Below are 26,531 nucleotides of genomic sequence, written 5' to 3' on the forward strand. Positions count from 1 at the left end.
GAAATATGGGATAGGGGGGAAATATCTCATATAAGGCTTCTCTTTCTCTCTTTCCTGTATAATGTTTTTGAACAGCACACGATTCAAAAAGAGGAGGAGGGAAAAGCCTCATTAGCTTTCGATGGCTGAATTGGAGCAAACAGCAATCCGGGGGAAACCCAAATTGCCATTTGTTCCGATTCAGCGGTAAAGAGCAGGTTTTCCTGGGGAAAGCGCTAGGACAAAAAAACAAACAAAAGGGAAAGAAAGCTAGTCCAATACAGAGCTTAAAGTGCAGGGCAAAAGGGAGGTGGGAATGAGCTTGGCATCTGCAGGAGCCCCCACCACCGCAAAGCACAGCAATCCGTTGGATATTTCTTTATTTATTAAATTTGTACTGAAGGCATGTACAGCTACAGCCTTTGGCAATTCAGTTAGAGCTTTAATGCATGCAAAATAACCACAGCAAGATAACTGATGAGAACACAATCAGCGGCTACGAGTCAAACCTCTGGCATCAGGGGCAGCGTGTCTTTGAATACCAGTTGCTGCATAACAGGAGTGGGAGAGGGCTATTGCAGCTGTGTTCTGCTTGTGGGCTCCCCCTAGGCATCAGGGATTGACACCACGAGAAGCAGAGCTGTCAACTGTCCCCAGGGACGCGGACTTATAAAAAATATGGGGGGGCCGGGAAAGCTCGTGAATAATAAATAAGCTCATGAATATGCAAATAAAGTGGCGCCGCCTCCTCGTGAGCGAATAGGGGAGAGCGTGCTGCGCCTATTAATCAGCTCCGGAACAGCTGATATGCGGGAAACGTGGGGCTAGCCGGAGAAGAGAGGGCGAGCCCCCTCTGCTCCGGCCCTAAATAGGCTGGCTGGCTGGCTGGGAGGTGTGGCCGGTCGGGATTCCCCTGTTCTCGCGGGGGCTGAAACCGCCAGGAGGAAGGAAATTCCCCCCGGCAGTGCCTTGGCAGTGGCGGTGGTGCTGCGAAGCAGCGAGGCAGGAGCCCCCGCCCCCGGGGATTCCCTAATCTCGCGGGGGACGGCCGGGGCTCTCCGACTAGGGCGCACGGCTGGCTGGCTGGCTGGCGAGGGAGCAGGTGGGGAGGAGGCGGGGGCGGCGGCGGCGCTCTGCTGGAAGGGCGCCCGAGATTATTGGGGGGGCTGAGCCCCCCCAAAAATTTTTTTGAGGGGGCTCGAGCCCCCTCAGGCCCCATGGAGTCGGCGCCTATGACTGTCCCTTATTTGGTGGGAAAGTCCCTTATCCCAGCGCCGTATCCCGCTGCTCTCCCTTATTGATGATGTCCCTTAAATTTCCCGGGTTTCAAAGGAATCCCAGCCGGCCAGGGAGGAGGGAGACTCCAACTGTGTTGCTTGGCTGCGTTGCTCACCCAATAAGGAGTCTAAGAACAACTGGGAAGTGGAGCTTGCATGCCTTGTGCCAATCAAATCGGCCGCGTTGCCTGGGGACTCGCTTTTGCTCAGCGCTTCCCAGCAGAGAGGTGACGGTGGTTTGCTGGGTTGCTGTGCTGTGGGAACCACCGCTTGAGGCTTCGTTTGGCTGCTGGCTGGGCTTTCTGCCTTTGGCTCGGAGGGGCTCAGAAGTCGAACATACCTGTGCTCTGAAAATCCCTTATTTTGGTTGCTGATCCCTTATTTTCAAATCTGTAAGTTGACAGCTATGATGAGAAGAGAGGGCTGGCCTACATGGCCCCTTTGGCCTGATCCTGCTTAATATACCAGGGGTTGGACTAGACGACCCTCAGGGACACCCACCCAACTCTATGATTCTGAGATTCTAAGCACAACTAGAGCTTGAATGTAACCCCACAGAGTGGTTTTGTCCAAACTCAAAATCTGTTGGACATAATGCAGATTACTTCATTCAGTATGTTAATTTAGTAAAGACTTAGGGTACAAAGCTCAAAGCTGAACAGGCTTGCTGAGAATAACCCACGGCAGCTTGATGTTGTCAACATATCTGCAGCAAAAGTAACAGCCTCTCTGGGGCTTGCGCATAAACAGTGTGCTAGATCCCGCTGGCTGGCTGATGTGAGGCCAGCGGAATCTCCCAGAAGTTCTGAGCACCTCGCGAGATGTTTGTCCAGCGTGAGCATGGCGCTTAGCCCAAATCTGGACTGACATCTCCTCTGCCTCTCCAGCGCCTTGCTCCCGGCACCAGACCACAAATATCTTTCCCACTCTCAGTTGCAGTGGAAGACGCTTCAGTTTTCGAGCTTGGAGAGATGTGGTGAGCTAAGGGCAGGAAGGATCTGTCATTCAGAATAAAAGCAAGGCTAGAGTTTCCAAATCTATTTTAATTTCAAATTACTTTTCTTAATATTGATTGGGGGGGGACAGAAGAAACCCCACTCTCTCTCCCTCTCTGCTTGTTGCTTCCAAACCAGGAACGTGCAGTTGAGATTTTTTTCCTTGCACAAAATGTACAGTTTTAGTCCTTTCACTAGGCTTGCTTCCTCTCGCTTCCCAGTAAGATGCATGGAATTAATGCCCATGCCAGGTGAAAGCAGCAGTTTTCAAACAAACTGGGCGGCTTTCATGATGCTCAGCAAAACCTGCAGCGTGTTTTTAAGCACAAGAAAGAGGCGAAGAGAAGAAGAGGAAAATTCACTCTCTTTTACGTGCTAAGTCAATGCTGCAATTATCCCTGGAGATGCACATGAGTGATGAACTTCAACGGCTAGGAGGCCTTTTTCTTGCAATTATAAAGTGTGCCAGCTTTGGGGAGGGGAGAGCGAGCGAGCAGTTAACCTTTCCTTTGTGTGGTTTCGTTCCCCCTCATTGCATTTACATTGGCCTTGAAGAGCTGGGACATTTTGCAGATGGCTTAGGGTCTATAAATTCTTATTGAAACCAGGACAAGCCAAGTATAACAGGTAGCCATCCAGACTTGTCTAAACTCCAGCTAAGCATGTAAATAATATTTCAGGTCCTTTTCAGCATGTAAACACAATGCGTTGAGCCAGGTCCCCTTCAAGCCCTATTCGCTTTCCCCCTATTGTTATTCTGTAACGGCCTCGCTCACAAATCACAGTAAACCGTAGTGAATGGCTTGCCGTGAACACATTGATCTGGCTGTTTTGCTCCTCCCCGCTAGCACGAGGGAGAAATAAGCCATGATCCCTGGCTTAGTGTTATGTCTGAACTGGGAATCGTGGTTTGCTTCACTCCAAACAAAGTGCAACCTGTAGCCAAAGTTTGTTCTTGGCTTACAGATCATAGTTTGAGTGAAGTAATCCCTGGTTTGGACACAAGGTTAAGCCAGGGATCATGGTTTCTTTCTCCAGTGCGCTAGCAGGGAGGAGCAACTTGGCTCAGATCAGCATGGAAAGCTATTAACTATGGCTTACCGCGATGTGGATTAATGCACAGAATCATAGAATTGGAAGGGACACGAGGGTCATCTAGTCCAACCCCCAAACCTCCACGGAAGGAGAGTCCATGAACTAGGGTGGGTTGCTTGAATATTATTTTTTTTATTGTAACAAGACAATGAAGAGGAAGCTCTGACTTAAGAAATTAAGAGATTGGTCCACTGGACATTCCCCCTCTGCAGACATTATGCATAAGAGCAGCCCCCATTCATTTCAATAGGATTTGCATGTGGCAGTTTCTTGATCGATTCTACAGAATAACAAATCCAAGATTAGTTTGCTGCTCCTAAATCACAGGTTTGAGGCAAGAAACAGAGTAACTGGGGCATGTGTATCTAACTAAGATGCAATGCAGTGCTGAAATTGTTGGACTAAAGGTAAAGAGCCCCTGACCATTAGGTCCAGTTGTGACCGACTCTGGGGTTGCGGCGCTCATCTCACATTATTGGCCGAGGGAGCCGGCGTACAGCTTCTGGGTCATGTGTCCAGCATGACTAGGCTGCTTCTGGTGAACCAGAGCAGCGCACGGAAACGCTATTTACCTTCCCGCCAGAGTGGTACCTATTTATCTACTTGCACTTTGACATGCTTTTGAACTGCTAGGTTGGCAGGAGCAGGGACCAAGCAACGGGAGCTCACCCCGTTGCGGGGATTCGAACCGCCAAACTTCTGATCAGCAAGTCCTAGGCTCTGTGGTTTAACCCACAGCGCCACCCGTGTCCCTGACAAAAGTTGTTGGACTAGGTCAGCTTAAATCTCTGCTCAGCCATGAAGTTGTTGCCCATTGGGGAGTCACTGCTTCTCATAGCCCAGCCTACATCCTAAGAGTTGTTGTGAGGACAGACTTCCCAGATCACACTGGTTCACTTAAGTGCATCTGAATACCACCTGCTGGAGAACACAAGGGGAAGGTTGCTATTGAACTCATATCTGGCTTCTGGACATCTCAAAGGCATCTATTTGACCAACGGGAGAACAGAATGCTGGCCTGGGGGGCAGATCCACACCCTGCAACCTTGGAGACAGGGTCTGAATACCCACTCTGCCATTGGGCTCGTAGCTTGGCCTTCATCCTCTTAGTGTTACCTATCTCACAGGGATGTTGTAAGGATGAAACGAGGAGGTTTAGGACTCGATCCAATAGATTCAAAAAAGGATATTCCGACTCACCAGGAACAACTTTCTTTTTTAAAAAAAAAAAATATTTTTATTGCTTTTTTCAGATACAAGTATAAAGTCAGCATAAGAAGATAACAGTGATAGAAAAAGAAAAGAAGAAAGAAAGCAAAACAAAAGAAAACCATCTTTCCAAAATGTTTTCTCATAACCAACTGGACTTCCCCACGTCTCCCTCACCCTGCATTCTTTACAATAAAGATGTCAGCAAATTATTACCTTGTTTCATGCATTCCTTTGTACTTTCAAATAGTTATATTTTAAGTTTAAAATACTTATTGTCAGTTTACTTTTACCTAAAAATAAATATAATATTACTTTAAACTTTAGTCCTTTCATAATTATCACTTAATTTCCCATATCACCGAATCTTATTGCTGAAGCTAGATTTTCCAAATCATGCAAATTCTTAACATTCATATAACTTATAATATTTTTGTAAATAGTCCTTAAATTTTTTCCAGTCCTCTTCCATTGTTTCTTCTCCCAAATCTCGGATTCTGCCAGTCATTTCAGCCAGTTCCATATAGTCCATCAATTGCGTCTGCCACTCTTCCAGTGTGGGCAAATCTTGTGTCTTCCAATATTTTGCAATAAGTATTCTTGCTGCTGTCGTTGCATACATAAAAAAGGTTCTGTCCTTCTTTGACACCTTCTGGCCGACAATGCCCAGGAGGAAGGCCTCTGGTTTCTTGGGAAAGGTCACCAGGAACAACTTTCTGACAGGAAGAGCCGTTCGACCGTGGAACGGACTCCCTCAGGAGGTTGTAGACTCTCCTTCCTCAGAGGTTTTAAAGCAGAGGCTGGATGGCCATCTGTCATGGATGTTTTAGCTGAGATTCCATTGGAGGGGGCTGGACTAGATGACCACCGGGACCCCTTCCAACGCTACGGTTCTATAACAAGCTGCAAATTCTTTGGGGGAAGCCATGTGCTATAAATTGCATTTTAACCTGCATTTTGAATTGGTTTTTTTCCCTTCCCTGCCCCCCCCATTGTGTTTTTACTGTGATTTTATTGGTGTTAGCTGCCCTGAGCCTGGCTCTGGCCAGGAAGGGTGGGGTATAAATAAAATTATTATTATTATTATTATTATTATTATTATTATTATTATTATTAATGCGATGTTGGGCGCGCTTTAAAAGTATGGTGTGGATCCGTCCCTAAATCTTATGTTCCTACATTGACATGGGGGGGGGGGAGAGAGAAGTGGTATAGTCTGAAACTTTCTGTGATATCCATAGCTGTCAACATTCCCCTTTTTTAAAGGGAAATTCCCTTATTCTGAATAGGATTCCTGGCAAGAAAAGGGAAAAGTTGACAGCTATGGTGATATCTGTAGGGTCAGAAACGCAATCGTCCAAATTTGGGGACTTCCACCCACACCCACAATAGGGAGCCAACAATTTCACAGGCCTGCGCTGCTACACCTGCTTGGGTCATCTGGCAGGTGCCGGATGAAATCCTCCATCCATCTGGAATAGGTTGGACCAGAAGTACAGGAGAAATAGAGAAGTGCAGTCCTCTAAATTAGAGCCACTTGGACGTAGCCTGAAAGGCAGTCAATCTGCTGCGATTGTGGATTTGGTGGCAATCAGCAAGGAGGGAACAGCAAATCGCTGGTGTCCTGGCATGTTTCCAGATGGGAAAGCTATATTCTCCTCAGTTAAATCCCTTCTCCAGTTTTAATTGGATATGGCGTTCTTCTCACCCGTCGGTCTGATGTGCTATGGGGACAGCTGGCATCCCTCAGTCAGACATATCAGCATTAAATGGCGGGTCGGGGTTTGGGGGGAGAGAGAAGAGATGTTTTCCTCCTCATAAAATTCCCATATAGCTTTCTGTTATGTTTGCAGAGTCCTCTGGGGGGATCCCATGCGATGAAAGGACCCATGCAAATTAATTACCTTTTAGGCGTGTGCGTGTTAAGTTTTTGGCTCCACGTAATACAAAGCACACAGGCTGCCTTGCATGTGACTGCAACCATTTCCAAACACCTGCGGTTTTTAAACCACTTTGATTTTTGTCTTTAAGAATAATATAAATAATGGGAAAGGGGAGGGGTGGGATGGTTGCAAGGAAATCTGACGACTGTGAGGCCCAATTAATGGAGGCTCACGGATCATATTGGAAGCATTGTATGGGACGGATCAGACGCAGAACTTGAAAGTTAAGATTGTTGTTATTATAAAACCATTTACTCTGTAATTTTTCAAGTTGATGTGCTTATTTTCTGCTGCATGGATCCCATTAAAGCCTGGGAACACTCCAAGAGGAGAATGCTGTGCTTTCTTCTGAAAGAGACTCCATTTTCTAGTTTTACTTTGAACGGGTATTTTGAGGGGGACAGGAAAAAGCAGCTAAAAACCCCAAATTTAGTTGCTTAGGACTGCAGGATCATTTCAGCACAAGGTATTTACTGTTATGCACCGGTGGCGGAACTGATAGGGTAGGAGGCAGGGAGGCAAACAGTAGGTGGCGCCAGAGATATTGGCAGGCAGAGCCAAATAATTCTAGTTTTGTCGCCATCCTCCTGCCTGCCGAGGTCTACAAGGGCTTTACTGAGATGGAGGAGGAAGCTGACAGGCAGATCCACCTACAGCTGAGACCTGCAATCCACTCCAGCGACTTTGCTGCTAGTGAAGGTCTGTTGAGTGTGGTTCTCAAGCCACACTTGCAAAAATGCTGCAAAAATGTGGGGCTTTCAGGTATTTGCTGGGGTCCTCAGTGAGAAGATAGTGGTGGACAATGGTGGAACGTTTACCCTGACAGACAGCTTATCCAACGCTAGCTGTTGTCCTCCAAAATTTGCAGCAGCAGGGGCTAGGTATTCTCCAGGGCAGGGCTGGGGGGAGTTTATCTACATACCCTTAGGGATAGCCTTCCAGGGTCTTTGTGCAAGCAGAGGACAGGGCCAAAACAAACACACACAAACAAACATATATAGAGGGGGCTACCCCCACCCTTAAAGAAGAAGAAGAAGAAGAGTTTGGATTTGATATCCCGCCTTTCACTCCCCTTCAGGAGTCTCAAAGCGGCTAACAATCTCCTTTCCCTTCCTCCCCCACAACAAACACTCTGTGAGGTGAGTGGGGCTGAGAGACTTCAAAGAAGTGTGACTGGCCCAAGGTCACCCAGCAGCTGCATGTGGAGGAGCGGAGACGCGAACCCGGTTCCCCAGATTACGTGACTACCGCTCTTAACCACTACACCACACTGGCTCTTAAAGAAGGACACTCCCCACTTTCGCACACATTTATATGTGCAGGCACTCCCCTCCCTGCGACAAGGCAACAGGAAGAACCATCGTGTTTGTTGTCGTTCAAACATCACAGGTCCATTGTGCAGCCAAGGAAAGAGTCCCGCAATTCAGATCCAAAACGTTTTGCAAGCCACAGGTGGACCGTGCTCTAAATGTTCCCCAGTGCTGCTCTAAGGTGCACTTATGGTTCACTCCCAGAGCAATGGCGAGGTCCAACAGACCTCTGAGCGGATGCACAGAGCACTTCCCACAATCCCTTGCAATACCCAGGGATTCTTTTACCAACAAGCAAGGGGTTCCTAGGCAGCGGGTGTGGAAAGGCTTCCCTGAAGCCCTGCACTCGAATTTCTTTGCCTCTTGTGCCCTTTAGCCTCATCGGAGGGGGTGAGTCTGTGGCTGGGTGGTGGACCCGATCTGCGTCTTGCTCCGGATGAAAACATGCTGTTGCTGTTTTCCTAGTAGCTTGTGTCATAACTAAGGCTGCACATGCATTATTGGCTGAAAGCACAGTGTGGTTCTCCACACCCACACCCCGAAAAACCCAAAACTGCATTTCCAGTCACATTTGCACCCTGCTGTACACATCAGTGCGCCTAGGTGTGCTTCCAAGTCACCTGCTGTCTGTCCACACCAGTGGCATACATTTTCAAATCAGATTGAAACTGGTTTGTGGGGGAAATGTATCAAAATGCAGAATTATCAAGAAACTGTGGGGTAGATGAGGATTGTGGCTAACTGCTAGCTTTGTGGGTGAAAGAGAAGCTTTTAATGTTTGATGTTTTACTGTGTTTGGTGTTTTCATTTGTTGGAAATCTCCCAGAGTGGCTGGGGCAACGCAGTCAAATTGGAATAATAATAATAATAATAATAATAATAATAATAATAATAATAATGTGTGTACACTCCAAAACAGCAGTAGGAGTGCCCTAGATTTTGGGTACACAGTTTAAATAATGGGTTGGAAGATGTATAGTTTTACCTCAATAATCAATCTGACAAACTGGTTTAACAGAATTGACTTTGTTTCAGAGAATGAAAGACCCCTCATTTTGAGGGGTGCTAAATAATTTTCAGCATTCTTACCAAACTTTCTGTGGCAAGGAAGAGATTTTGCCGCATAGACAGCCCCCCTGAAATAAATATATCTACCTCACTAAGTTTCTGGGAGAGCAAAAGACCAAAAATACAGTTTTTTTTCCTCTCCACACAAATTTCCAAGAAGTGCAAAATTATTTTCCACCAAGTGATCCTCAGCATGTTTACCTAGAAGTAAATCCTGCCAAGTCCCACAGGACCTACTTTCTAGTACGTTAGCTTAGGGTTGTAACCTTAAGGTGCTGAATAATTTTTTAATAGCAAATCCAGGATACCCATTCAAGAGGCGGATAATTTTCAACAAAATGCTTCGTTTTATAGCATGTCCAAATCGATTTTTCACATACAGATGTCTGCCTATTTTTCTGCTTCAAAAGCCCCATTAAACTCAGCCTGTAGCTTAGACAGCCGAATGAGTATTAAACTATCAAAGTCATTATATTTTGGCATCCGCCCCTCTTCTCTCCAGCAGAAAACGTCGGGTATGAATTATGACACTAGCTGTTTTCCTTTATTTGAAGAGTGGAAAATTGCTCCACATTCACCCTTTCGTCAACATTTTGTTTCTTGCTCATTGCCAATATGAGATATAAATGAGGAAATGCATTTATTCTTCTTTCCCTAGAGATCTTTTTCATTTCTTTTTTTTATGATTAAAAAGCAGCGACACAGGGACCCATTTAGCGTCATGACTCTAGTTGGTGACAGTCAATCTATCAATCAAGCTATCTTTTAAACGAGGCTGTCTTGGCAGAGAGGAAAGAAAGGGAGAAAGCAAGCTCTGAATTTCTGTTCAGTTCGATTTGTCCATCAAAAGCGGCGTCAGGTGGTAATAGAAGGTTTTGGAGGTGGCCAACACATCTCCCGTTCAAGCGTCAGCCTCGATTCAGCTCAGTGATAATATGCTGGCACACGAGGTCATGCGAGAGTTGCCTAGAATTGCCTACCCAACGCCAAGGTCAAGGCAGTCCAACTGGAAGTATGAAAACATATAATGCCCAAATGCCTCTGGAAAGCATTAGCTTCCCCCAAGACTGTTCATATTTCCAGCCAGCCACCATGGTGGGGCTTACTAAGCTTCTCAGCATGTTTATTTGTTCGCCGTTGTTGCACAACAACGCCCGGTTTGAGATTTGTAAGAGGAGAAACAGAGACTGGGCTGGATCCTGCCCCAGGTGCAGTGGGCGCAAGACGAGAACACTGTGCATATTTTGTTGGAAATATTTTGAATAAATTTAAGGAGATCTGCTGAGTTCTCTGTTCCTGCCAGAGTTACAGGGCTGCTGTGTTGCACACCAGGTCCCGACGGAACAGCCGTCACCATTTTTGGAGCTGTTTTGGACTTCAACCCCTTAAAAGGGCAGCCAAAGTGATCAAGGAGACTGAACAACTGCCCTATGAGAAAAGGTTACAGCATTTGGGGCTAAGCTGGTCAGAGCTGATGTTAAGATTTTGCTTCTTTTGATGGAAAAAACACTGCCTAGTTATGCAAAAGTGTAATACATCTGTACCTTCCATGCTAGAACTCTAAGGGCTTTTTCACAGAGGCACATAAATTGGTTTGTGCTTACTGCAGATATATGATTCAAACATAAAATCACAAAACGTGCGCATGATTTCTCCTTTGTGGTCTATACCACACTGCAGACATTAACCAGGAACGAAGCACAATGAGAGAGCCTAAGAAGTGAATCCTGTCATAACTTTCCTTGAGATTCCTGGATCTAGCTCCTGACAGAATTTAACTAATGCTTAGAGTGTTAAAAATGTGCTAGACCTGTGGGTATTTAAGCTGTGTATTAGACACTGCTAATCATCTGGAATCAGCACGTGTCAACAGCTAATTAAGCCAGGACTAGCCTCCTGCATTGGGTGATAGCCTGGGGGTAATGAAACATTAAGACATCAAAGAATCAAAGAATCAAAGGAACTGGGGGTGAGATACGGAACGAGTAGACCGCCCCTCCATCTACAGATAAAGAGCTTACAATAGAGAGCGTGGAGGCAATATAAGCAATGAAGGCTGGAAGCTTAGAGTAAGTTACACGTACAGTAAAACAGCAGGCTGAGAAATAGGAAATTGTTTTCAATATATGCACATTTGAAATTGTGATGACCATGATCCTAGATCACTGGTTTAAATGCTACATAACGTACATAATGTGTGCTTGCTCACGGGCAAACACATAAATGTGCATAATGTTTGTTATGTACAAAAGGTTTTAGGTTTCTTCATTCCAGTGATGCATCACTTTTAAAAAAATACAGTACTTGTGGCCATAAATTTTGTGTTCTACCGTTGAAGATGCATGTTAATTTATAGAATTACACACACCCCAACTTAGTTGTTTCCCCCATGAAGTTTTTGTTGTGGGTTTGATTTCCTTCATTCCTCCCTCACCCACCCAAAACTAGTAATCTACATTAACTCATCTTGACTAGTGTGCATTTGTTAACGGAAAAATCCGAGGGCTCCCTTGGACGAAAACAAAGACACCAACCAGGATAACTTGGAGCAAAACAGCAGCCTGTAGGCTTGGCCTTTATTGAACTGTTGCAACAGGGTGCTCCCCTCACTTGCAGGAGAGAGGAAAGACACAGAAAAAATGGTGTGCAAGGTCTTATAAAGACTTTTGAAATTCCCATCCTGTAGATCAAGACCACCCCCAGAAACATCATACATACATCACAGAAAGGAGGGGTTGAGGGAGGAGTTGTGGTGGTAACCTGAGTGTCCTGTCCCCTGGCTGGTTCCCCCTTTCCCCCTCCCCATGAGTACTTTCCAGGTGACAGAGGGGAGTTTGCAGTTTCCTGCCCCCAGAGGGAAGAGCTGATTATTGTCTTTTGTTCCAGTCCATGCTGAATCCACTCCCATATGAAAGTTCTTTGTGATCTTGATGGTCTTCTGTCTGGGACCATCAGGGTTGGCATAGCAACTGGGCAGGGCTCCTGTGTATGTGCTGGTATGCTCAAGGGACTATGGCTGCCCTGTATCAAACCTTCCCCATTTTGTAGTCCTTCCTTCATGGAGTAAAATAAAAGTGGAACAGTGCAAATCCAATTGTTACGGTAAAATCTGGGTGCGGGGCTACTCTGCCACCCAGCTCGTCGGACTAGGTCCGCGGGTCCCTGCGGAAGAAAATGAGCTCAGTCGGAGACAGGAGCAAACTGGAGAAGATCCAAGTTTATTGCGCAACAGGTTCAAGACGAGATTGAACAGCGGGAAAGGGGTGACATGAACTTTTGAAATTTCCCTCCATGTCCCAGAATACAGTGCAAAATACATCCCAGTTACATCATGAATACATTAAGAAGAGGTTGGGTTACACAGATTACATCATGAATACATTAATAAGAGGTTGGGTCACAGAGGATTAACATATGGAGGAGGGAGGGGGGAATATGCAGAGCTGGAGATATGCGCAGATAAGCACATCCTGAGTACCTGATGAGAAGACAATGGTCCATGTATGCATGGTCTGCCACCTGGCCTTGCCCGGAGGAAAGGCTTGGCAGAGTGATTTGACAGGATTAGGGTCTTGACACCTTGCTTGAGGGATTATGGAGGACAGGGGAGGTGTCATGGAGTCCTAAAGAAATTGAGCAAATTGGCACGTTGATTTTCTATGAATTTTATAGATTTTAGTCCCTTTTGACATTGACAATTGGAAATAAATGGATATATTGTAGCGAAGAAGGAGGTGAAGAAGACATGCCCCCCCTTCCGTATCACAATGTATGGTTGATTTTCTATGAATTTATAACAGAAGCGTAGCGTATGTCGTGAGTGTGAGTGTGTGTGAAGTTTGTACAAACTGAATGATGGGGGGGGGGGGTTCCCTGCTACACATTTAAAGGGTTGGCTAGCGATAACTACCAATACTGCCTGACAAATACTGCCTGTTATAGAAGCGGTCATCATGCTACTTGGCTGATAAACAGCATATTTGCCCAGATGTCCCCCAGTCTCCTATAGCTTCAGGAAGCTGTTGCTTTCAGAAAAAAATATTTTTTTGGGGGGGGGGGACTGGCAGATACCAGGCTCCACTTGCCCCAGTTCCCTGGAAACACAAACAAACCACAACATCCCCTCCAAAACACTAATTAATATATTAAGAGAAACTCTTGTCTAAGGCTTATGTCCCTGACAGAAAACACCACTTCTCTCGCTTATTGTCCTCAGGCCCCAGCTGGCTGCAGAAACGCTCCTTCTGGGAGATACGAAACTATTGAATAGTGGGTCTCTCAAAGCAGCCTTGGTGGGAAAGGCATGCAATGGCAGGAAAGTGAAGCAGGAGGGGAGGAGGTTTTCTTGGCAGTTGAGAGATGGCTGGCTTCCAAGCCCAAAGGGCATGCCACTTGGCTAGGGTGATGCTCAGCTGAAAAGCCCTTCCCTTGGGCAAACTCACAGCATGGCTTGCCTCAACACTCACGAGGGCTGATTCACACGACCCTGGAGCCTGCTTGTTTTCAGCCCAGAGGACACAAAAACGGTGCCAGCAGCTGTATCGGCGGTGGCGGCTCTCCTGCAAATCCTTGCAATATCTGCCCCCATTTTTAAAGCTGTGCTTGCACGGTCTGCTGGTTAGAAAGATGGTGGTATCAGGGAACACATCGATACGGATGCTGTCCTCCTCAGACCTTATCATCATGTGCAGAATTCGACTCTTAGCACACAGAGTGTCTGTGGCACGCCTCCCAATGGATGCTGAAATCATACACATGCCAGGGACTTGCCCCATCAGGCAGAGGGAGGCAGCTGCTACAGGCAATATATTTTGGGCACTTCTAAAGAGCTACAAAGAACACAAACAGTTCCTCATTATATTTTTGCTTCGGGTACGCACAGGACTGGTTTCTTTGCCTTGGGCACCAAAATACGTATTAGACTGCTTTGCACTTGGCACTGGCAAGAGACCACGAGTTTGCTATGAGGCTTGCAAAGGCTTTCCTTGATGGCGAAGCCTGTTCCTTATGTTCCAACAGTGAGTGAGGTCACAGTTGATACCCCTCTTGCCTCATTCAGGTAAGGCAAGTGGGATTCAATCACATACCTGCAAATTCAGGTTGCAGCATCAATAGTTGACTGGGAGGCTCTTGCTCAAGAAACCTGAATCTCAAAAAGATCAGACTTTTTACTGTAAGGAAAGTGACAGGGAAACACACTGGAACATCATCTAACTGTCCTGCAAACAAATCGGGACGAACGCTCAATAAAGAAGTGATCTGGAAGTGAGTGCAGAGGCCTGATTTTGCTCTGTGCCCAAAGCTATGGCAGTGAGGAATCTGAATTTGAGAGTGGCAGTGCGCAAAATAGTAATAATAATGGCGTTGTGGGTTAAACCACAGAGCCTAGGACTTGCCAATCAGAAGGTCGGCGGTTGAAATCCCCGCAATGGGGTGAGCTCCCGTTGCTCGGCCCCTGCTCCTGCCAACCTAGCAGTTCGAAAGCACCTCAAACTGCAAGTAGATAAATAGGTACCGCTCTGGCGGGAAGGTAAACGGCGTTTCCGTGTGCTGCTCTGGTTCACCAGAAGCGGCTTAGTCCTGCTGGCCACACGACCCGGAAGCTGTATGCTGGCTCCCTCGGCCAATAAAGTGAGATGAGCGTCGCAACCCCAGAGTCGGCCATGACTGGACCTAATGGTCAGGGGTCCCTTTACCATATTTATATGGATACCAACTGAGAACACCCATAAAAAGCAATCGTGCAAAAAAAGGGAAAATTTGTGAAAATAAGAAATATTTATTGGGGAGGGGCGCCAAATTTTGTCCTTACTTAGGGCCCCATATTACTTATCATATTACTCACTTATCTTTGAGATCTTTGGAGGAAAAGCTGGGCTATAAATGTAATTATCAAAAATAAAATAAAATAACCGGCCGCTGACAGTGCGCAAAGCCATCGTGGCCAGCAGCCCTCGCCTTCCACGAATTTCTCCTCTAATCCTCTTTGAAACCGATTTTGGTCTGTGAATGGTAGCGTGCGGGGAGACCGCAAATAATTTCTGCTGCGGGTGGGGAAGTCGGCGGAGGGACTCGGCCAGGGCTGGGCGTGACCGAAATGTGCGTGGAGGGACGTGGGGACACCCCTCTCCGCCCGTCCCTCCCTCGATCCCCCCCCAACCACCTCCCCAGTCTCCACCTCTTCTGGCCGGCGAACCTGGGGTCTGCCGACCTGCCTTAAAACTATCGGCAGCCAGGCGCTGCGGCTCCGAAGAAGCGAACGCGCCGCGCGCTGCAAGGGGAGCAGCAGCAGGAGAGAGGAGCGTGTTTCTCTCTCGCTCTCTGGAGCAGCCGCCGCCGCCGCCAAACCCAGCCCGTCGGGGCCTCCTTTGCCCGTGGGCTGCCTCTCCCCGCCTGCCCGGGACTTTCGCTTCTCAGCTGCACATGGATCCCCGGGGATTCCCCGGCACAGGCGGTGCGCGCTGAGCAAAACAGCACCGGAGTTGCCTCCTCTCCGCGCGCGCTTTGGTTTTTTCCCTCCCCGGCTGTTTCCCGGGGAAAGGTTGTTGCAAAGGCACCGCCGCGTGGGGCTTGGACCTGGCCATGCTCGGCTCCTGGTGGCTCGTGGGACTCTTCGTAGGTAAGCAGTCGCGCGATCTTTTCGTTTTTTAATGGGCGCGTGGGTTTGAGCTTGCATCTGCGCCTGGGGTTCCTGCCTGCCGCTTTGGAGTGTGGAGACTCGCGGCTCCCTCGGCTATGCCCTGCTGATGGTCTCCAAGGAGCTGGGTTAGCCGCGGCACAGTTACACCCGTAGAGCGTCAAGGGGTAAAGCGGATTCCCACGTGTAATAGCAAAGCGCGGCTGCAGTCGGGAACGTCTGCACGGCTGCGGATGGGGAGTTGCGCGGGCAAGAGGATTTAGTGCGCGCCCAACACCCTCGCAGAGGCGACAACGCTTAAAATGGAATCGCAATACCCTTTAATTGCTCTGTTGGCCTCGAAGTCAGAATAATTAGGATAATAATAGTAATAATAATATGAAGGAGTGCAATCCTACACGTGCCTACTCAAACGCAAGCCCCGCAAGTATGTAGCAGTCCCATGCATGAGAGTAAGTTGCACTGAAACCAGCGGGATTTGCTGAATAGGCACCCGTAACAATTGCGCTGTAAGGGTTATTGAGTGTGAATGTCCTGTGATTAATAGGAAGCGGTGGCTACTCCAGATTAATGCGGAGTTCACGGTTGTGACGCTTTATGTGTGAGTTTGTGTATTTAAGTACAGTCGGAACTGGAAGAAGTCGAGCCCTCCCATGCAGCAATATCGATTCTGATTGGTATTTACACCCTATACACAAATGTGCATAGGATTGTACTCCAGAATAAGTTCCACCACTTACTCCAGCGTCCGGAACCTCTGACACCCATCAGTATGGATTGAAAAGTGGTTGGTTTGGGGGGTTTGAAGTCTTTCTGAACAGGTCATGGCAGTTGCATTAATGGGACAGGACAGAACAACCAAGATGAAAGCTTAGTCCGCCCAGAACTCGAGGGATTGATATTGTGTGCGCGTTTTCCAGAGCGGATCTTCTTTTGGGGATTCCTAAAATTTACACTTCCCTGCTCGGTTCTGTCCCCCATTTCCTGATACTGTGGCTCCCTGTCTTTCAGTGCTCGAGCCTGCTTTGAAAGGATGCAATTTTGCACCCTTTTGGGGAGCCAAAGTTGCAAGTTGCGGAGGCTTTTAATAAATCTGTCTCCTGCGTAGACTCAGCCACCTGGGCTTCCTTCTGTAATGAAAGGATGGGGGAAATAATTAGGGGTTGTGTACAGGCATCCAAACTGCCCCCCCCCCACATAAATGTGCTGTGTGTGTAAAAAGACTTGCCCCTTGTGCCAGATGCGCAGTTACTTGAGGAACGGGCACTGCCACACACAAAGGAATCCCTTCTCTCCTTGCTTCCCATGTCCTGGGGATGGACAGCAGGTTCTCTTGCTAAGCCCCTGACTCAGTTTTAAGTCCAAATGGTTCCCCTGAGCTTGCCTGGCTCATCTGGGACAAATTCCAGAGAACTGCTTGCAGCTAACACGACAAAAGGCTCCTGCAGCAGCTTAGAAGCTAAGCCAATATATTGCGGCCTGATTTTTATTTTATTTTATTTTTGGTAGAGAAGAGCCTCCTTTGCCAGATGTGTGTGTCTCAGCTTACTCAGTTGAGGTGGGTGAACATGTGCACACACTCTTGTCAATTTTGGTGTGGTCCCCGTCCCCACTCCCCTGGAAGTCCCAAGTTGCCGATCCGTCAGCTTGCAGATATTTTGCTGCAGCGAGAAAGGGTTACACGCAGACATGTACATGTGTTTGGGATCTGCTTCTGTTTGCCATGGCAGGGAGCTTGCCTGGAGGAGCCAGCGCCAGTCTCCGACAGCTAATAAAAGATCACAGCTAATAATGAGGAAGAGACATTGCTGGCTTCAGCCAAGCACCTGAAGGTGGTGGTGCCAATCTCGATTGCAAAAGGAAGGCGGCTGGGAGGGAAGGGTTTTTCTTGGCTCTGCTGGCCTCCCCCTTGACGCCCCCACTGTCCGATATTGGTCAAGCTTAACTAGCCGGGCAGCAATCTTCAGGAACTGGAAAACTTCCATCCCGTTTGATTTGGAGATTCGTTCCACCTTCTCCCTTCGCTTGAAATGCTTTCCACAGCTATTTGCAGCGTGGTAGCTTTTTTAAAACTATATTTTATTAATATTCATGTAGCACATATTAAATACAGAGGGAATGACCGCGATCTGCAAACAGTGGGCCAGACCTGTAAGGCGCGCTTGTTCTCTTTTGCATATCTTAACAGGGAAATGTGCACCTATGGAGGAATGCAAGTTTTGTGACCATCTGAAAAGCCGCTTACAGGTGACTTGTATAGTCTGGGAAATGGGGAAATGCATTTTCGAGCCCTTGCAAAATTCGTCGTCTTTCCCACCTTGAACGACAGCTGGCATTTGCCACATTTTCAGCAGTTATAGTTAATGTGTCCTATAGCATAGGATGCTTTGGACTACAACTCCCATCAACCTCAGCCAGGACAACCAGTGATTGGGAACAATGGGAATTGTAACCCAGAACATCCGGAGGGCACCAGGTTTGCAAACGTTTATATAGTGAGAGAAGAGATAGTTTGGCTGCGCCCCAGAGTATGGAACCCCTTTCCCCGTTAAGAAAGGTTGGCTGCTCCTTCCCTGTTTCCCATTGATCAATAAAGACTGTTTTATTCCAGCAGGCTTTTGCTGCATACAAGTAACTCGCGGTTCATACACATTCAATTTGTGCACATTCAACTTTACGTGCTAGGCAAAAAAAAAAGTTCTTTAATTTAAAAAGGAGCTGGGCATCCAGGGGGGAATAAACTTGGGGAATCCCACCTGCCATTGCACCCAGTATGTTTTGACTATACAGTGGTACCTCGGGTTACATACGCTTCAGGTTACATACGCTTCAGGTTATAGACTCCGCTAACCCAGAAATATTGCCTCAGGTTAAGAACTTTGCTTCAGGATGAGAACAGAAATTGTGCTCTGGCGGCGTGGCGGCAGCAGGAGGCCCCATTAGCTAAAGTGGTGCTTCAGGTTAAGAACAGTTTCAGGTTAAGAACGGACCTCCGGAACGAATTACCGTATTTTTCGCTCTATAACACGCACCCGACCATAACACGCACGTAGTTTTTAGAGGAGGAAAATCCGTAGGCATGCCACCCATAGGCATTCCCTCCATAACATGCACAGACATTTCCCCTTACTTTCTAGGAGGAAAAAAGTGAGTGTTATGGTGCAAAAAATACGGTAAGTACTTAACCCGAGGTACCACTGTACACAATTTTGGCTTTATCCCTGGAACACAACCTCTCTGCAAGTTGAGAGTCACCTGTATGTGGCAGATAACATTTTTATGCTTGACTTTAAACTGCAGGTGCTGTCTCCTTGGTTGATAGTTTTATACTGTTGTTTTAATGAAATGGCAATGGTAAAGGTTGCATGCTGCCCTGAGTACTGCTTTTGACCCAGGACGGCAGGATAGAAAAGACATTTGTAGCTGAAGAGATGTGACAGGCGAAAAGCTGAAATTGTCCCAAATGGAAAGGGCATAGAAGGGAAAGAAGGATATGGAGGCATGAGAGCAATTTTTATTGCATCGCTGTGGCCTAGTTCTCACAAATGGAAGATGATTCAGTAAACCTATATCTCAATTGGATCACTTAGAACAGGGTTCAGCAACCTGTTTCAGCCGTGGGCCAGTCCACCGCCCCTCAGCGCATGTGGTGGGCTGGACTATATTTTTTGGGGGGAAATGAACGCATTCCTATGCCCCATAAATAACTCAGAGATGCATTTTAAATAAAAGCACACATTATACTCATGTAAAAACAACAGGCAGGCCCCACAAACAACCCAGAGATGCATTTTAAATAAAAGCACACATTCTACTCATGTAAAAACATGCTGATTCCCGGACCATCTGTGGGCCAGATTTAGAAGGTGATTGGGCTGCATCTGGCCCATGGGCCTTAGGTTGCCTACCCCTGACTTAGAACTACAGGCAGGGACTCCCATGACTCCCAGGATTATATTTTACGCCCTCCCCAACCTTGCCACACATAGAAAACTGTCATGCCAGGTGGAAGGGTTTAGTTTAGCTAGGCCAGACCCTTCCTGCTAGCTTTCTCTCCATAGTTTTTTTTTAAGTATAGTGTTAAGTTGTGGGTGAACATATCAGACGACACAGCGATTCTTTAAACAGCTCTTGTTTATTCACAGGCCAGAACAGAACAGAACTGAACTGAAGGGTTCAGCCAGCCTGCTTATATAGAGCTCCAGTACAACGCAACTGTAACAACGTTCTGTAACTATCCAATCACTGAACATCACTTTCAATCCCTTATTTGCATATGTGGACCTGAGTGAAAACTATCCACAATATCCCCCTGCTGGCCCAGGGTGAGAACTTCAGTACATAACACATACTGGTAGCTTTCTGTGCTGTGTGACAGAGCACATGGCACTTTGAGCAACCCAGATTCAGGTTCTTCGTCTTATTCTCCTGCTTGTGCAAACTAGACACGTGTTTAGGGTTCTATGAGGAGGCCATAGGAACACTGCCTTCTTTTTGAGTGGTCAGTTCAGCTTAGTATGTTCAACACTGACTGACAGCAGCTTTCCAAAGTTCAGACCTTAGTCTCTCCCAGCCTTACCTGGGCAGGTGCATTTAAGGCAGATGCTCTGTCACTGAGCTACGGTCACCTTACTTCTGAAAATAAGTCCTGGAGTTTCCTGTTGTTGTTTTGCGTCATTCCTTTCTCTGATGTGCTGATCCACCACGGCTGCATACCGCCTCCTTCAGCCTAAAGCTTGCATTTTGGATTCCTAATTTTGAGCTCCGGGTCTTTGCAGTCTTGTTTCTTACTCACGATAACACAGCAAGTGTCTTATGGTGGGATGGGGGCTGCAGGAGTCTGCCTATAGATGGGGCACTTGCCACTTTAAGCACAGTCTGTGCCGTTGGGCTAACAGAGAGCAAAGTCTGGTTGTTGGCCAGCTGTAGCAAATAGCTAAATGCTGCTGCTAAGCCTGCCCTGGTAGAATGCTACAAGATAAGAATTGCCTTTGTTCTGAAAAAGGCAGGCATCATTTAGGAAATTGTGCTATTGTTATCCAGATCCTTTAAAAATAATAATAGGACTCTTTGAAAAGCTGTGAGTATTCTAAAACAGAGTACCTAAGTTTTGCTTGAAGTGTAGATCTTCATAGCTGCCCTGCAAAATTTGAGAGGCTGGGAGGACTGAGACCCTCCCATACTGATGTTGCTCCAGAACACACATAGTGCAGAAACAGTCTGAGTTAATGAGGATTACTGGAAGGCAGATATGAGATGAAGAGTTCTGTATAGTCTGAAAGCTTGCATACTCTGGCTTGACTATAAGTTATTGTGATAAACTATTGCCATATATACAACTGTTCAAGCTGTTTGACAGTGGAACGGACTCCTTCGGGGGGTTGTGGAGGACTCTCTTTCCTTGGCGGTTTGTAAGCAGAGGTTGGATGGCCATCTGTCATGGATGCTTTAGCTGAGATTCCTAGATTGCAGAGGGTTGGGCTAGATGACCCTCGGGGTCTCTTCCAACACTACGATTCTGTGTTTCTATGTATTAACAAATCTCAGGAAACAAGACAGAAAGAGCCTTAAGGTAAGAGAGAAAATTGATTGAAAATGTAAAATAGCCCTACTAAGTTAGCAACAAAGGGACGTGGGTGGCCCTGTGGTCTAAACCACTGAGCCTCTTGGGCTAGCCGATCAGAAGGTCAGCGGTTCGAATCCCCACGATGGAGTGAGCTCCCGTTCCTCAGTCCCAGCTCCTGCCAGCCTAGCAGTTTGAAAGCATGTCAAAAAAAGTGCAAGTAGATAAATAGGTACCACTCCGGCGGGAAAGTAAACGGTGGTTCCGTGCGCTGCTCTGATTTCGGTGTTCCGTTGCGCCAGAAGCAGCTTAGTCATGCTGGCCACATGACCCAGAAAAACTGTCTGGGGACAAACACTGGCTCCCTCGGCCTGTAAAGGGAGAAGAGTGCCGCAACCCCAGAGTCGTCTGCGACTGTATTTAACTGTCAGGGGTCCTTTACCTTTTTAAAGTTAGCAACTGCTCTGGTTTGTTGTTGTTTAGTCGTTTAGTCGTGTCCGACTCTTCGTGACCCCATGGACCAGAGCATGCCAGGCACTCCTGTCTTCCACTGCCTCCCACAGTCTGCTCAAACTCATGCTGGTAGCTTTGAGAACACTGTCCAACCATCTCGTCCTCTGTCGTCCCCTTCTCTTTGTGCCCTCCATCTTTCCCAACATCAGGGTCTTTTCCAGGGAGTCTACTCTTCTCATGAGGTGGCCAAAGTATTGGAGCCTCAGCTTCACGATCAGTCCTTCCAGTGAGCACTCAGGGCTGATTTCCTTAAGAATGGAGAGGTTTGATCTTCTTGCAGTCCATGGGACTCCCAAGAGTCTCCTCCACCACCATAATTCAAAAGCATCAATTCTTCGGCGATCAGCCTTCTTTATGGTCCAGCTTTCACTTCCATACATCACTACTGAGAAAACCATAGCTTTAACTATACGGACCTTTGTTGGCAAGGTGATGTCTCTACTTTTTTAGATGCTGTCTAAACTGCTCTGGTTAAAAGGGAATTAAAACCTTGGGAGGGGCGGAGAGTGGGGAGAGAGTTTATTACTTGCAGTGCAGTTCTATATGTCTACTCAGAAAGACACCCCATTGAGTTTAGTGGAACTTCCTCCTAGGTAAATGTGCATAGGAAATGACCGCTATGCAGAGATCTACGGCAACTGAGGGGTCCAGTGCATGTTGCCTTCTGGCATGTGGGGGTCAGGAGCAAAGCTCAGGCCCATGCCCCCAATATAGAATATATCAATAATTTCAGCATGTGCATGCACGTGAAAGGACATCTGAGACATCTGCCATAAAAAGTCATAGTAGTTCAATAGGGCATATGAGTGTGTGTGTGTGTGCAAGGAACATCCTGGGTCACATATTTGGGGGATATGTATGAATCTGAAGCTTGACGTTCTACTTCACTTAGTTAATCAGCACACTTAGGGGAGAGGGTGAGCCCCCTCCCCCATAGCCGGCCTCGTCATCACCCACCAGTTAAAGGGATGCCATTATCTGTTTAATTTGTTTACCACTTTATATTTCTAAGGGATGCGGGTGGCGCTGTGGGTTAAACCACAGAGCCTAGGACTAGCCGATCAGAAGGTCGGCGGTTCGAATCCCTGCGATGGAGTGAGCTCCCGTTGCTCGGTCCCTGCTCCTGCCAACCTAGCAGTTCGAAAGCACGTCAAAGTGCAAGTAGATAAATAGGTACCACTCTGGCGGGAAGGTAAACGGCATTTCCGTGCGCTGCTCTGGTTCGCCAGAAGCGGCTTTGTCATGCTGGCCACATGACCCGGAAGCTGTATGCCGGCTCCCTCAGCCAATAAAGCGAGATGAGTGCCACAACCCCAGAGTCGGCCACGACTGGACCTAATGGTCAGGGGTCCCTTTACCTTTTTATATTTCTAAAGAAATCTCTGTTGACATCTCTCTCTCTCTCTCTCTCTCTCTCTCTCTCTCTCTCTCTCTGTGTGTGTGTGTGTGTATTGATTGTTTATAAGTTAGTGGGTGCCAGACACCCTAAAATCCTGGATCCGGTAGGTGTTAGAATTTAATCATTGTTTGAAGTGTTAAAACTGGGTGCCAGACTCGTGTTTATTAAGTAAGGCCTGTGCGTATTAAGATGTGTGCTAGACAATGCTAATCCCCTGGAATCAGCAAGCGTTAAAAGCTCATTAAGCAAGGCTCACTTTCTTGTGAGGTGATAGCTCGCAGGTTGAGCCATGAAGAAAACAAAAGGTTCAAGGGACTCTGTCTGAACCGGCAAATGGATGGGGCCCCTCCCTCCATCTACAGAGAAAGCCAGAGCTTAGAGGAGAGAGATTAAAGTTAGAGTTGCTGTGATGTGAACTAAATGAAAAACAAAACAGCAGGCAGAACACGATGACTGATCCAGAGCTGTGCCTGTGGAAGAGGCAAGACCCTCTTGGAGCGTAAATGCTATGACCCCCTCCATTGTAGGCTCAGGTTATATATATGTGTAAATAAACCATATATCATAAAGACACCACTGTGCCTCATTGCCGAAAGGAAGCACAGACGCTGGGTAAATGCTCTTGGAACCCCCTGAAATCTTGCACCACTAGGAGATTGGGATGTGCAATACAAAACAAATTCCAAACAATAAATTTAAGCAACACAATTAAGTAATAAGTGGCCTTTGGAAGAGACATTCAGTTGGTACTGCAGGGGTTAAGTAGCCTCTCCCTTTTGCCCCTGTCATTTCCAGGTCTGGACCTTCCTTTCTGGGCTTGATGCCACAACAGGACTGAGCTCATTTAAGAGATGCTGTGATTGCGTCAGTTGACATTCTTAGTTTGATGACACATGGGGATTTTTACATCAATAAAAACCAATTTCACTCTTAAGGGGTTGTTGTTGTTTTTTAATGCAATTAGTTAACCAGTTTGGCACAGATTTGGGGGGGTACCCAGAAAGAATGATAAAACTTGCGAAATGTGCATGCTTCAGGATTCCTGTGTGTCTCAGTGGGATTTATAAAGGTTGCAGAAAGTTATACAGTGGTACCTTGGGTTAAGTACTTAATTCGTTCTGGAGGTCCGTTCTTAACCTGAAGCACCACTTTAGCTAACGGGGCCTCCAGCTGCTGCCGCGCCGCCGGAGCACAAGTTCTTAACACGAGGTAATATTTCTGGGTTAGCGGAGTCTGTAACCTGAATCGTATGTAACCTGAAATGTATGTAACCCAAGGTACAACTGTATACCCAAAGAGAAATGTGTGTGGACCCACAAGATCAAAGACTGAACTGCACTCAGCCAAATGCATCGCTTGGACAGAATTGCTGGGGGCTGAACCTCATCCCTTCGCACCTCATTTTGAGCTTTAGATTCCTATCAGATTTTAAGGCAAACATTTTTATGGGGTGAGTAGCAGCTTACTGCCCTTCTTCTCTGCCTGCACATATGCTATCCCCAGAAAAAAAAACAAAACCTTGGTTCCCAGGACCTTCATCTTCCTGCTAAGCCTGCTTGGAGGGTCTTTTGATTTGTGCGGCTTGAAACTCAACATTTTCCATCTTGGCTGAAGGCTCCAAGTCTTCTCCAAGTCTAGCGAAGGAGTTGTTGGGACACCATGACCTGCTTTCAGTTATTTTGGAAACTCAACTCCACACACATGGCAGGTCTTCAAACCAGGTTCTAGGACGACGGCGAATAGGCTGTGGAAAGCTCTTTGGTCCATTGGAAGGAGAGGTGTAGTGGTCCGGGTTGCGCGAGGTCGAAGACCCATTACTGTTTCCGTGACAGGGTTTCCATCTCCAATGTCCCAGAGCCAGCCACTCAGCATGGATCACACAGGGTCCCCGGACGTTTCACCATCTATTGATCCCTGTGCCACCACTTTATTTCTCGCTGCCACCACCCAGGCCCTACCTGGGACAATACTGAGTCCAGTCAGGGTTAAACTGGAACATAAACTTTTGTTTATTTATTGCAGTTTAACAAGCGTGTGGTTTCATAAATGGTATCGGTCAATTACAATCATGGGTTGCCTATCCAGACCTATAACTTCCGCTACCTGCTCTCACTCACTAAACCACCTCTCAGATATTTACTTGTCTTCCTAGCCCCTAACTATTCCTGACTCAGCTTATTTCACTTCACTAACTCAACCTACCCACAAACTGTATCCCAATTTACTCCCACTCCAATCAACCACCCAACTCCCAACGAACTTCTCCCAGAGCTGGTTTTATAGTCCCTCTGACTCCACCCTCCGGGGTCCTGATTGGGTAGCCTGTTTAACTATTTCACCTCTAGCACTCTCATATGTTAACGTCGCAGTCAGCCCTGGTGGCCTTGTTCCATGGTCACTCTGGAGCAACACTGGGGAGTTGGTGCTTCAGTTCCAAGAATGGTGTGCAAGCTACATAAAACTTAAGTCACACTGAAAGACGTTATTGGTGCACTCGGTGCTTCCCCCCCAAGAAAAATAGATGCCAGAACTCAGTGTGCTTGCAGTAAGTGGCTGAGCAACTCATGGCAGCCCTGAACAGATGCTGGATTAGCAACACCCACGTTCATTGCCCGCAGAGGCACTAAAACTACGGCTAGCTGCTCCCTAGCTGGTTTTGGGGTTGCCCCTGGTTCTGGTGCAGGTCAAATAAATGTGCCCCCGCCTCCCTCGTCGTCTTAGATTCAGGAAGATGGCTAGGGCAGCTCGGAAGGGCCCTCGTGCAAATACGCATGTGTGCAACGGGAGAGGCCTGGCTGGAAAGTTTAAAGCCCGCCTGTCAGGGGTTTAGGAGCAGAGGCACGGGCAAGGGAGGAAACAGAGAGCGAAGGGGAGGAGGCAGAAGAAAAGATGAGTGATGACGACGACCCGAGATCTCCTAGTCTTTCCAGTGAATCAGAGGATTCACAGAAAGGAGCACCAGTGGCCAGGGCAAGGGGGGAGTCTAGGGGGGGCACCCCAGGAAGATAGAGCCAGAGGGGACTCAGGGGGGAGCAGCTGGAAATCGGGACCAGCGTCACCGCCAGGAAGCAGGGAAGAGGAAGGGAGCCAGGGGGGAGGCGCTGGCAGCTCACCACAGGAGGGAGGGCATGAGTCAGGAGTGGCCACACCTCCATCGGGGAGCGAAGAAACGGTTAAGAGGAAAGTGGAAGGTTGGGCGCGCGCGCCAAGTTCAAATGCAGAGGAAGGCGGCGCAGTAAGCAGCCCCGAAAGGGAACCAGGTCCTAAAGCCCGGCGCAAGGAGGCAGGAGGGTCCGGGTCAGCGTCAGAAGAATCCCGGAAGGAAGAAGCCCCGGGGGGTAGAGGGACCCAGAGGAGGACAGTCAGGCGGAAAAGGTGGAGCAAGGCTAGGATATTAAGTTGGTGCACACGGGGCGGAGACTCAGACGGAGCTTCGCCGACCTAGCTACTAGGCGTAGAGTTGCGAGCAGCAGCGTGAGAATGGAAACTGTAATTCAATAAAGACTTTTACTTAATGATCGCTGGCTAGCGTGATCCTCCGTG

General features: G+C 47.4%; 1 protein-coding gene across 1 annotated transcript in view; it reads left to right on the forward strand.

The window, feature by feature from the left end:
- Positions 1-15,093: 15,093 nt before the first annotated feature.
- APCDD1L (APC down-regulated 1 like) overlaps positions 15,094-26,531 on the forward strand; it is a 52,947-nt gene continuing 41,509 nt past the window's right edge. The window contains exon 1 of the mRNA XM_083507544.1: positions 15,094-15,495. Coding sequence (XP_083363670.1) covers positions 15,459-15,495 — 37 coding nt within the window. The 5' untranslated portion in view covers positions 15,094-15,458. The remainder of the gene's footprint in view (positions 15,496-26,531) is intronic.

The sequence above is a fragment of the Podarcis liolepis genome (genome assembly GCF_965112155.1).
Source record: "Podarcis liolepis genome assembly, chromosome: 6".
NCBI classification, from domain to species: Eukaryota; Metazoa; Chordata; class Lepidosauria; order Squamata; family Lacertidae; genus Podarcis; species Podarcis liolepis.